The sequence below is a fragment of the Paramormyrops kingsleyae genome, chromosome 15, assembly GCF_048594095.1.
Source record: "Paramormyrops kingsleyae isolate MSU_618 chromosome 15, PKINGS_0.4, whole genome shotgun sequence".
Taxonomy (NCBI): domain Eukaryota; kingdom Metazoa; phylum Chordata; class Actinopteri; order Osteoglossiformes; family Mormyridae; genus Paramormyrops; species Paramormyrops kingsleyae.
In genome coordinates this window covers 27,425,210-27,436,950 of record NC_132811.1, presented here as the reverse complement: position 1 = coordinate 27,436,950, position 11,741 = coordinate 27,425,210, and the positions used below count along the sequence as shown (strand labels likewise).

Here is an 11,741-nt window from a genome sequence, read left to right as displayed (position 1 = left end):
ATCTTCAACGTCCAGGTTCCTTATGAGCATGACTCGAACGCCAAGAGCAGCTTGAATCCTGTCAGGCAAGTCTTGTTTTTTGCCATTGATGCAATGGGGCAGGATCAAACTTTTTCCTGTTTTGGTATCCTTTTTGATATCCTGTGCCCAAACATCAACAACCTCTGAGTTTAGGGAGGCAACAACCGTGGTATTGTGCTGTTCTACCTGTTTGTTTGTGGCAAAAATATGCAGGACATCTGTTGGAGAATCTTTAGGTTCAATGACGGCCTGTGTCAGCAGGGCTTTGTCGTTGACACTGAGCAAATCAGCCTTCCTTTTGATTCTAATTCTGTTCAGGAGTTCTGCAAAAGCTTTATCGTCTTTCTGTCGCATGATCTCTGTTAGGCTGACCAGCTGGAAATTGTCTTTCCAGACATCAAGAACACCTTCCTCATAGACACAAAGAGGTTTTGCCCTGCCAAGTGGTGGCAGCTGGTAGAAATCTCCTACAGCCAGGACAGACAATCCTCCAAATGGCTTTGAGTTTCCTTTTATTTGTTGAAATCTCCAGTGAACATAAGCAAATAGTTCTTTGGAGACCATGGATATTTCATCAATAATTAAGATTTCTGCATTCCCAAGTACTGCTCTCACTTCATCCAATGTGTTTCCAAGCCCTGTGTATGGTGGCTTTAAATTCTTAGGCAACCTCAGGATGGAGTGCAAAGTCTTTCCTGAAATGTTGTAAGCTGCAGTACCAGTGAAGGCTGTGAGGAGCACCGTGGGCTGGGACATGTCACCAACATCACGAAACCTGGGAAGTTGGCGCAGGATCTTGGTCGCTTCCTGATAAACACACTTGATGACGTGTGATTTCCCACAGCCAGCTCCTCCAGTAACAAAATAGAAGAAGGGATCCGGATTACGACCCCAGACACGTCGCAGGCACCATTCACGAACTGCATAGAACACAGATGCCTGGGTCTCATTGAGACTTCTGTACATTGCTTTTATAAGATCAGGGCTCAATTTTGGGGCTTCGATTATGGGCATAGCTTCTCTGTGGTCTTGATGGATCTGGTAATCTGGAACTGGGTCTGTGTCTTCTTCATTTTGCTGAATCGGTTCTCGTTCAGCGAGACATTCCAGACGGTCTACTTCAACCTCGGCCGCATAAGTGTTCCACGCATTTACAACTGGCCCTTTCTTCTGGAGTTCTTCCATTACCTTATCTATTTTTTTTCCATGTCCTTCATACCGCTTCTTGTTGAAGTCAACATACTGTTTCATTTGTTTTGAGAGTCCATCATAATAGAATTCTCTGTATGTTGGATAGTCTGCGTTTTTAAGGTCGTCGTCTGTTCTGTGCGGGAAGTATAATTTCAAGATCCGTCTGTAAAACTTTTCTGGTTGTTTAGTTTGAGAGAAACGGGCAAATCTTACAATAGCTGGTTTGCCCACAGTCCTCTTCTGGATGTACCCCGCATTGTTTAAGAGGGGAACAGCATTTGGTCCTTCAACTTGGTGTCCGTAGAGGACCCTGTACGCTGACACAAATTCAGCCAGACACATATATTCAAATTCCAATGTTGTAGGTCTGTTGATGTATTTTTCTGTCAAACCCGACATCCAAACATTTTCTTCATCCAGGCGCATGTTCATTAATTTGCTCATCGGAAGGCTCATTTTCACACCATCCTCATCCGTCTGGATGAAAATAACACTGCGTGAGCACTTTTTTAGCGGTAAGCTGCATGTGCGGGCTACGGACTCTTGAGCACTGACCTCTCTGTGCTTTGAATAAGCCTGCAAGATGATTTTCATCTCATCTTTTTGGTCGACGTTTGATTTCTTGACGACTTCAATGACGGAGTTAAGGATCTCTGTCATTTCATGCTCAGGCTTGGTTAAATAAGACATCATGTACTCGATGCAGCTGTACTCATCAAGCACGTACTGAATGTCCATGTTAGCGTTCCATACTCGGAGCAGATCAGCGTTGAATCCATTCACCCAGCAGTCTTTGGGATCACGCTTCATCATAACAACCATTCCAGAAGTGAGAGCGTCAACATAAGAGCTGTATTCTTCCTTGGTCATCTTACAAACTGTGAGCAGCTCAGATAAATCTTTGAACGATACTTTTTCATCCATGAGTAAATCTCTCACTGGTTTCAGCTTCTGCTTAGCCTGCCTTTGTCTTTTTGACAGAATTTTCCACTTTGATGTTTTAGGTTTTTTCCCACAGGCTTTATCTTCACTTTTATTCCCCTTCTCTGTATCCTCATCACTAGAGTCAATTTCAGCTGGGGTGGTGATTCTAGTGCTCTCCATGGGTAGTTTGGGGAATCCAAATCTGCATTCTACATGTCCTTTCTTGCATGATTTGGAATGCTTCTTGCTGTGCATCTGAACCTCAGTCACAATTTTGTGAAGCTCGGGGTCTCTGTTTTTATCTGGTAGCTGGCAGGATATGTAGCGATCGATGAACTTGACAACTTCATCATCTCCATCTTTTGCAGCGTCAGGTGCATCTTTCACCCATACCAACATATGAATATGTGGACTTCCTCTTGCTTGAAATTCCACTCGATAAAAGTAATCTTCCACTGGGCCGATGGGCTGGGCAGGAGACAGGATGAGGTTAGTTATGAGCGCGTCCACTCTTTTCTCAAACATGCGCATGACTGTGACTGGGTTGCTCCGGAGAATGTCGCATTTGGTGTTCCAGTCGAGCTCAGAAAATTCTACCTCTTCTCCCTGTTGAGCTTTGATGACCTTAACGACTTCCGGCCATCTCATTTCGGCAGCAGAAAAGGTTACAAAAAACGTGGGTCTGCCTAGCTGCCTCACCATTGCATGAAGGTCACGAAGGCATTTCTCCCAGTAAGCTGGAGTGCCTCTTAGGGGACGCATGAATCGAGTGGCCTCTCTATGTTGTATCAGTCTTTCAACCTCTTCCTTGTCTTGCAACATTTTGTTGGAAATGTTGCGTCCATCTCTGGTCTTTGTTTGGCCTTTGCGCGTCTGAATTGACATGCTGCTGGTGGCCATGTGCGTTTCTGTTACAAACTGGCAGAAGAAAAGGTAACTCTGGTCTTTGGCAAATCTGGTATCTACAGAGAAAAGCCTTACATTGAAATACATACTCAGGGACAACCGAACTTTCCTGTCTTGATCAAACGTATTATTGCCAGTCGGGAACTGCACAGGAAAGGCCTTGGCTTCAAGCATTGGAACACTAAAGAAGCCCACGGGTTTGTTTCTTTGGGCCGGAGCTATGCTGAACACTCCAGCCCCATATGACAGAACTTCCTGTGCTATGTCAGGAGGCTGCATGCAGGTATCTAGTATCAGACCAGGGCGAAGTGCCTGATGTTCTTCCCCCACGTGGCTGGGCTGCTGTTCCACAGCTGCATCTGTCTCATCATCCTTGTCTGGCTCGTTACCTAGCTGATCATCTTCAACAATGTCAAACGTGGCATTCTCACATATCTCAACATCTGTGTAATCTGGATGGGCCTCTTTAAGTTTAGCTAGTCCTGCTAGCACATTTTTCATGTCTACTGTGTAGAAGTGTTGGTGACCTTTGTATTTAATATTCCTCTTAAGCTTCACTTTTAAAAGCTCAGCTTCATTGCTAGCCCTTGGAAGAGTATTTACAGTCGTTTCCATCTCAGAAGGTACACACACAACGGCTCCATGCACTGCTCTTTGCTGTCCTTTGGGTAATGCAACAATCTTGGCAAAAGGAATAATCTTTGCAATCAATTGCCTTTCGAGCACATTTAATTCAAACAGCTCTGAGGGAATGGGTGCTAGGTGCAAATTATTTGCAGCGGCAATCGGTGGCATCCTTCCTCGTCTTAGGTGGCTGTCACATGTGTAGCAGATCCATTCCTGCATCCTCTCTCTCCGTACAGAACATGGAGCTGAACAAGCAGGAACACAAATGTGAACATATGTACCTGTTAGACATTCAGCCACCAGCTGAAGATTTTTGGAGTATGTGCCTCTGTTACAATGCTTAACTTGACTGGGGAAAAGAGCTCTATGACACACCGTGCAGACATGTGTGGGTCCACATTGAATCTTCTCTTGGAATTTAACTATTGCAGCTTGCATTTCATTGCTGATCAGGGGCTGTGGGGTTTCCTGGCGGGAGCCTGCCAGTGTTCTATATTTCCTCCTTATTCTGAAAGCGCACTGCAGCATTTGATTAGTAACAAGTGCAGTCTTGGACTGACTGAGTGTCTTTTTGGCAGCATATTGTTTAATATAGTGGAGCCTAAAACGTGTTTCATTGTAAGATTTGTCTTTCATATACTTCTTCATAAATGTTTTTTGTTTTCTTCTGAAGTCAGGATCCGTACCGTATCTCTGTGTCACGTACTTCATTTGTTTTCTTCTGAAGTCAGGATCCGTACCGTATCTCTGTGTCACGTACTTCATTTGTTTACTTCTGAAGTCAGGATCCGTACCGTATCTCTGTGTCACGTACTTCATTTGTTTACTTCTGAAGTCAGGATCCGTACCGTATCTCTGTGTCACATACTTCTTCATAAATGTTTTTTGTTTACTTCTGAAGTCAGGATCCGTACCGTATCTTTGTGTTACATATTTAATTTGTCTGCTCCGAAAGTGAGGATCAGTTTTGTATCTGTTGCTGATGTATTCTTTCTTCCATGTTTGCTTTTTAACATACGCTTGTTTCATGGCCTGTAGTTTTTTCAACTTAAATGCATGACAGGTAGAATATTTTTCTTTTTCTGATGTACTTCTTGTTGTTGTACTTCTGGTGTTGTTTTTGGTCCTCCGACTTCCTTTGCGTCGCCTTGCTTTTGTCATTTTTGACACATCTGAGATTGGTGTTTGACTTACTTGCAATACATTGGGCACTTGATTGAGCATATCATTTGGCTCTCGCTCATCAAAACAGCGCTTTTGGTTTTTGACACACTGGTTTGATTCTGTTAATCTTGAAGAAATATTTACAATGCCCATGTGTGTAGGAGGGGCATCATCAGCGTCGTCACTGAGAAAAGTAACTGGGACAAACTCATAGGTGGTATTGGGACCGCGATTCTCAAAGAGCTTGTATAGGTGCTCAACCATGTCCGTCAGTTTGCCAAAACTCATCATAATTGCAGTTCCATCATGATGGGGCAGACCTGCTGAACATCTGGAATGTGAATCAAACAGTCCATATGTACCTGATCTGTCCCGAAAAACTGCAATGCATTCTGGACTCACAATAAGTAAAGCATGGTTAACGTTTTCTGACAAACACTCCAGTTGGGTGGCAAGGGGCAAACCCAGTCCTCCTTGATGTAGCAGGTGACCCACTCTTACATTTTCTGCGTGTACATTATACATACATCTGTCTGTCAGTACCTGTTTCGGCATTTCTTCAACTGTGAGGTGGTCATCAACAAATGTGCCATCCAATAAGAGCTGCTGTTTAATACCAATGTAAAGTGCATTACCTTTTTGAAGCACTGTGTCAAGTGACATTGTTTCAAGCTGTACTCCCTCATTGTGGTAAGCCAAAAAAGTAAGAGCCATGCATGTGCACTGGTGACCACGGGAAAAAGTACTGTATCTCTTGTCTGCCTGGGAATGTGTCGCTCTCACTGACTGGGTGGGTAGACCACTGACGCTGCTGTTCATAGCTGAATGCTGTAATGACAAAGAAAAGTATAATTTTTATAGTCCTACATTTATTTCTTTTGCTACTGACAATTTTTAAGTTATACACGTCATAATCAATCAAAACCATTTAAATAACCATTAACATCTTTTGTACTTAACCGCAGTTGACATTTCACTATGTGTACTAGGGTTGGGGCCATTCATGGACTGAAATAAAAATGTATGGTGAATTCCAATTCACTTTTTGCAATTAATGTACAGTTCTATGTCTCATTTACTTACGTTTCATTAACTATTTTTCATGTATTCCTTTGTATTTGTAAGGCACTGTGATTAAAATTCCAATGTATGTTACTACATGTAATCACAAACACATGCTCAAACAGCAAGAAATAGAAATTGGTGTTTACTGAATTGAATTGCACTTCCTGACAGTCCAATTTAATTGTAATACACTTTCCTGTTGTTAAATTCTACTTCCAATTGCATTTTCTTATGTAAATTGAAATTGTTGAGCTCATTCCTGAATTGACCGCAACCCTAGTGTACAGGAAGCATGCAAATTACCTGGCTGCTGAGGTCCAGCATGCTGTCCAGTAGGATGGTGGATGAATCAGCACCAGTGTCCTTCATTAGCACCACTCCTAACTAAAATGGAAATGGTTAGTAAAGGAAGGACATAGTAAATATGTACATTTGTGCTATTGATTCTCTCTGTGATACACATGTACATGAGTCACATTTGACATTTCAAATTTGAGTTGCTGGGATGTGATTTAAATATTGAAACCAAAATTCTTAAACATAGGCATATTCACTGCGCTATCCTCAGAAAAAGAAAAGGCAACTATAAGTTGAACATGCTGTCTGTTGCCCCTAGGATTATCTTTTTAACAGAGCATTACCGTAAATCCAATAACCATTAATAATTTGTGTAGTTTTGAAACATTTGACATTTTAATATGTGTGTACAGTGTATGAAAACTACCTGGCTGATGTGATCCAGTGTGCCATTCTCTGGTGGCACAGCAGGTGACTCAGCACCAACGCCCTTCAACGGCACTCGTCCTGGCTTGCAAGGTGTTGGCCTGGTCAACTCCCTCGCTGTCACGTCCTCCTAAAATTAAAGTAATTAGTGAACTGTATGGAAAGGACAGAGTAAATATATGTACTTTTGTTCCTTTGACTCTGTGGAATTGTCATGTTGTGTACATGCACATGTGTATAATCACATTTAATGTTTCACATTTCAACCGCTTTGAATGTGATTCAAAGAGTCAAACCACAATGCTGAAACCTAGGCTCTTTGACTGTGCTTCCCTCTGAGAAAAAGTAGACAACTCTAAAGTTAATGTACTATACGGTGCTACTATGATTATCTGGAAAATACAACTGCATTTGCAGTGCAGCATTTGCATTAAATTTAAACAAGGAAAAACTACCAGTATCATTGCACTTGAAACGCAGAAAACAATTTGAAATAATCATCCCTAATCGTAGTTTTTAACTAGTCAAACTATGGCACACCTGCTCCTCCTCCAGTGTCGTCTTGGATGCAGCAGGTCTCCGCCGATGGTCCACCGTAGACGTCTAAGAAATGACAAAGCATAACAAAGATTGTTGCCGCCAAGAGGAACATTCAGAGAAGTGAGCTGTGTGTTGCCCCTGTGATTAAGTTCTTAAGACAGCATTACCATTAATGCATTAGCAATGTTTGTACTTACGAAACATTTGACATTTTAAAAACTATGGCACACCTGCTCCTCCTCCAGTGTCGTCTTGGATGCAGCAGGTCTCCGCCGATGGTCCACCGTAGACGTCTAAGAAATGACAAAGCATAACAAAGATTGTTGCCGCCAAGAGGAACATTCAGAGAAGTGAGCTGTGTGTTGCCCCTGTGATTAAGTTCTTAAGACAGCATTACCATTAATGCATTAGCAATGTTTGTACTTACGAAACATTTGACATTTTAAAAACTATGGCACACCTGCTCCTCCTCCAGTGTCGTCTTGGATGCAGCAGGTCTCCGCCGATGGTCCACCGTAGACGTCTAAGAAATGACAAAGCATAACAAAGATTGTTGCCGCCAAGAGGAACATTCAGAGAAGTGAGCTGTGTGTTGCCCCTGTGATTAAGTTCTTAAGACAGCATTACCATTAATGCATTAGCAATGTTTGTACTTACGAAACATTTGACATTTTAAAAACTATGGCACACCTGCTCCTCCTCCAGTGTCGTCTTGGATGCAGCAGGTCTCCGCCGATGGTCCACCGTAGACGTCTAAGAAATGACAAAGCATAACAAAGATTGTTGCCGCCAAGAGGAACATTCAGAGAAGTGAGCTGTGTGTTGCCCCTGTGATTAAGTTCTTAAGACAGCATTACCATTAATGCATTAGCAATGTTTGTACTTACGAAACATTTGACATTTTAAAAACTATGGCACACCTGCTCCTCCTCCAGTGTCGTCTTGGATGCAGCAGGTCTCCGCCGATGGTCCACCGTAGACGTCTAAGAAATGACAAAGCATAAGAAAGATTGTTGCCGCCAAGAGGAACATTCAGAGAAGTGAGCTGTGTGTTGCCCCTATGATTAAGTTCTTAAGACAGCATTACCATTAATGCATTAGCAATGTTTGTACTTACGAAACATTTGACATTTTAAAAACTATGACACACCTTCTCCTCTTCCCATCTCTTCTTGGAAGCAGCACGTCTCCGCTGATGTTCCATGGTAGATGTTAAATCACAAAGAAAAATAAACATTTTCTTCTACCATTTGTTAGTGTTTTTTGCACTAAAAACCGGCAGGATTAGCATTGTTTAAATGCTGTTGTGTAAGCAACCTGAAAATATCTTGTGACTGTTACACAAACATAAATAAATTTAATCCAAATTACCTTCCTGCTCTTCGTACCACCTGTGGATTCCAAAGCGTCAGATGCTGGAACAAAGCGGTCCATCTTCTCCTGAACTGCAGGGCTGAACCACACCGGATTTAGGGGGATGGAACACTGCAACAGGTTTCCCTGTCAAGTAAAATTTCACAGAGATGAGAAATATATTATATATATATATATATATATATATATATATATATATATATATGACATAAGCATGCACAATTTATTTGTCATATGTAGTGTTAAGAGAAAACACACCTGCTGGCCAGCCATCCTCCTACTCTCCTGAGTGTGTTCACCCTGCACGCGCTGCCTCTTCTATTGTGATTAAAAAACAAAGTCTTGTTGGAGAAGTACTGATCAAACATCCCGTAAAAAATAAGCCACCAAGTTACAGCATGCATCCATTACCTGCTGAACAAGCGTCCAGTCGAACGGGTTGGAAGCACGTGGCACAGTCACCTCGCCAACCACAACCAACTTGGGGGAGACTCGTCTGACCACTGGTGGTGAAGTCTTCAGGGTAGCTGGTGCCTTAGAAGGAGCCGCCTGCAATTCAAAGAGTTTGTTTAGGCTCCATAGACCGCAATGTGGTTGCATATAAGCTGCAATGCATGTAATGGACCATCATTACCACAACCAAATTGGGGGGCACTGGTCTCTCCACTGGTGGTGAAGTCCTCGGAGAGGCCGGTGCATCTGGAGTAGCTGCCTGTAGTTGCAAAGAGGCAGCATCCCAGAGCAACCATGTAAGGATCTCCATTCCTACATTGTCACTTAGGTGCACCTGCCAGACATAGTCACACGTAAACAAATGTAGACATTGACAGTAAATCTTCATTAGCATTTTTACAGCAACATGTTTTACGTACGCCATCTTTGCACCACAGCTCCAGGCGACTCAGCGGGAAGTGTTCAGCAACGGATAGGTACCGAATACCTAGAAGAAAAAGCAGTTCAACCATGAATCTTATTTCTAGCCAGCCTCGAATTTTGTAATACTGCACAGATAAAGTAGAAATGTGTAGCAAGAGAAGAAAATATTAATTTAATTTGAGATGAAATTAATTACGATTTACTGTGTGCTGAAGGACAAATGTCATTGCTCAACCAAGGAAATTTTAGACTGCAAAAACATGTTGATCGTTATGACAGAAACACTCGTGTGGCAAAAGAGTCACTTTTCCCCGAGTGAGGGGGTCTATTAACACAGGTAAACTGAGGAATCAAACAGGTGAACTTAGGTAGGGCTGGGGGCGCAGTGGTTTTGGCTGCAAATAAGGCTTTGGCAAAGGCGAGGGGTCCGTGAGGACTGGAGGGCAGGAACGGAAACAGGACAAAGGGACGCAGAGGTCAACAAGTGGCACCGACAGGCGTGGCTTGTAGGAACAGAACTCGAGCTGTGGGAAGAGAACAGAGAGAGCCGCTCGGCATGTGCCGAGCGGGACACAACAACAATACCTCGCCCCGTGTGTGGGGAGACAATCCTGTTTAAGGGATCCCACGCAGGTGCGGCTTGTTAGCCCTCATCCGCAAGGTGGTTTGGGATGTGGGTATAACATTGATATTTCATTGACAGTAACAAAACAGCTCCCCAAATAATGGTAATAGCTGTCTTTTTAAACTTTTAAAGCAATTTTGTATTTTTGTTAAATAGTCTTCTGAAAAAGAGCAGTGTTTTGTACATACCCTCCTGAGCGGCCACACGATGGTACTCCTGGCGCAGGAGACGTTGCACTGCTTCATCCACGGTGAGTCGTGTAGGGAAATCCAGAACAACCACCTGTATTTATTTAAAAAGAATAACAATCATTTAAACAATATTTAATTCGCAAGATTTCAATGAACGAATGCATTGAAAAAATAAAGAGTTACATTAGGCCAGCGGTTGCAGAGAGTGGTGAGCAGCCTCCTGAAGTCAGCTCCAGCCTCGGTGATGGTCCTGCTGGCGGTCAAGTTGTTGCTGGGTGCTAACACGCAGACTACCTCGGGTGTCCGAGGAAGAACTGCATGCAGCACCTCACGCCTCAACTCAGCCGCGCTCGCCCCTGGAGTCGACATCAACCCGAAGGAGAGTCGGCCCTGTGGCATGGTGACAAACCCATCTACGATCGCTCGCAAATGGGAGTCACCAACCAACAGAGCCAACTGCAAAAGGAAAAGCACAATACATGATTGAAAATGATCAGTCAATCGTGAAGAGCAAAATGTATGTAAAGAACAAAACAGAATTACCTTCTTCTCCGGGTCCTCGGCTGGAATAACCAACTTGTGGCTCCGTCCAGTCACACGAGATAGTGGCCACCGCCTCACCCGATGACGAAAGCCAGTCCCACGGCCTATTTAGAGACACACAGAAACCAAGATAAAACTTTCAATTCTTGGAGCAGTCAACGAAATGAACACACAAGCACTACATACGTGAAGAGAGGTATGATGCCATCTGCTGGGGTTCCTCTTGGAAGGCCGTGGAACGTGACACCTACAACAGGTTTTCATCAAAGGTTTTGATAAGTACAATGGCATCATGACACTGTAACAAAGTAAAATTACTAGCAGCCACTGTCATGAGAACAGAAGAAGACTTTTCTGATTTGTAGGTTAGATACCTCCTTGGTGACGTCATATGGGCAAATCGGACGATCTGCCAGGTCCAGCTTCCTCCATCTCTTCTTGGCAGCCTCTGAACGACTCCCTTTACGCGGCATCCTCTCTGGTGTAAACCTGTGAAATACACGAAAACTGGCAAGAACAAGGTTATCTCCACCCAAAGTGGATGGAGAGCAGACAAGCAGAAAAATGTAAAAAATGCAGTTATGGAACAACTTCTAGAAATATGTATATGTTTTTTGTAGGTAGTGTGTGTGTGTGTGTGTGTGTGTGTGGGCACGGGAGGTGTGGATGTGTGTGGGTATTTAAAATGACAGTTATTAATGGATGTGTGTTAAGGTTTTTTTTCTCTTTTTTTGTGGTAATGTGCTGACTGCAATGTACTTGATGATCTGTGGTGATGCCAAAGCACAGCAGCTCTCACAGAATGAGGAACTGTAAAGAGAAGCAGAATAGATTGGTATTATTTGTACTGTAGAACATTACTTGAGGAGAAACTGTTTTAGCAAGAAACCCGAGTGCAATGAAATAGCCTACATTGTAGTTTCACATAGCCTGTTCGACATAGTTGATCAAACACAAAAGCCATTATTGTG

The 11,741-nt window shown here is 43.0% G+C and overlaps 1 protein-coding gene and 1 long non-coding RNA gene across 2 annotated transcripts; both read right to left on the bottom strand.

Annotated features, from left to right (window-relative positions):
* Positions 1-3,239: 3,239 nt before the first annotated feature.
* Positions 3,240-6,743, bottom strand: LOC140578514 (uncharacterized). The gene is made up of 3 exons (XR_011982744.1): positions 6,623-6,743; positions 6,202-6,282; positions 3,240-5,661 (listed from the first exon to the last, which is right to left on the bottom strand). It is a non-coding gene; the product is annotated as an uncharacterized lncRNA (long non-coding RNA).
* A 2,546-nt stretch (positions 6,744-9,289) lies between these two features.
* LOC140578569 (uncharacterized) lies at positions 9,290-11,518 on the bottom strand (the record flags this gene model as incomplete). The annotated part of the gene is made up of 7 exons (XM_072700096.1): positions 11,145-11,518; positions 10,957-11,017; positions 10,771-10,874; positions 10,411-10,683; positions 10,225-10,318; positions 9,408-9,475; positions 9,290-9,322 (listed from the first exon to the last, which is right to left on the bottom strand). Coding segments are annotated over exons 1-7 (732 nt in total), but the record flags the coding sequence as incomplete, so codon positions are not given.
* Positions 11,519-11,741: the final 223 nt, after the last annotated feature.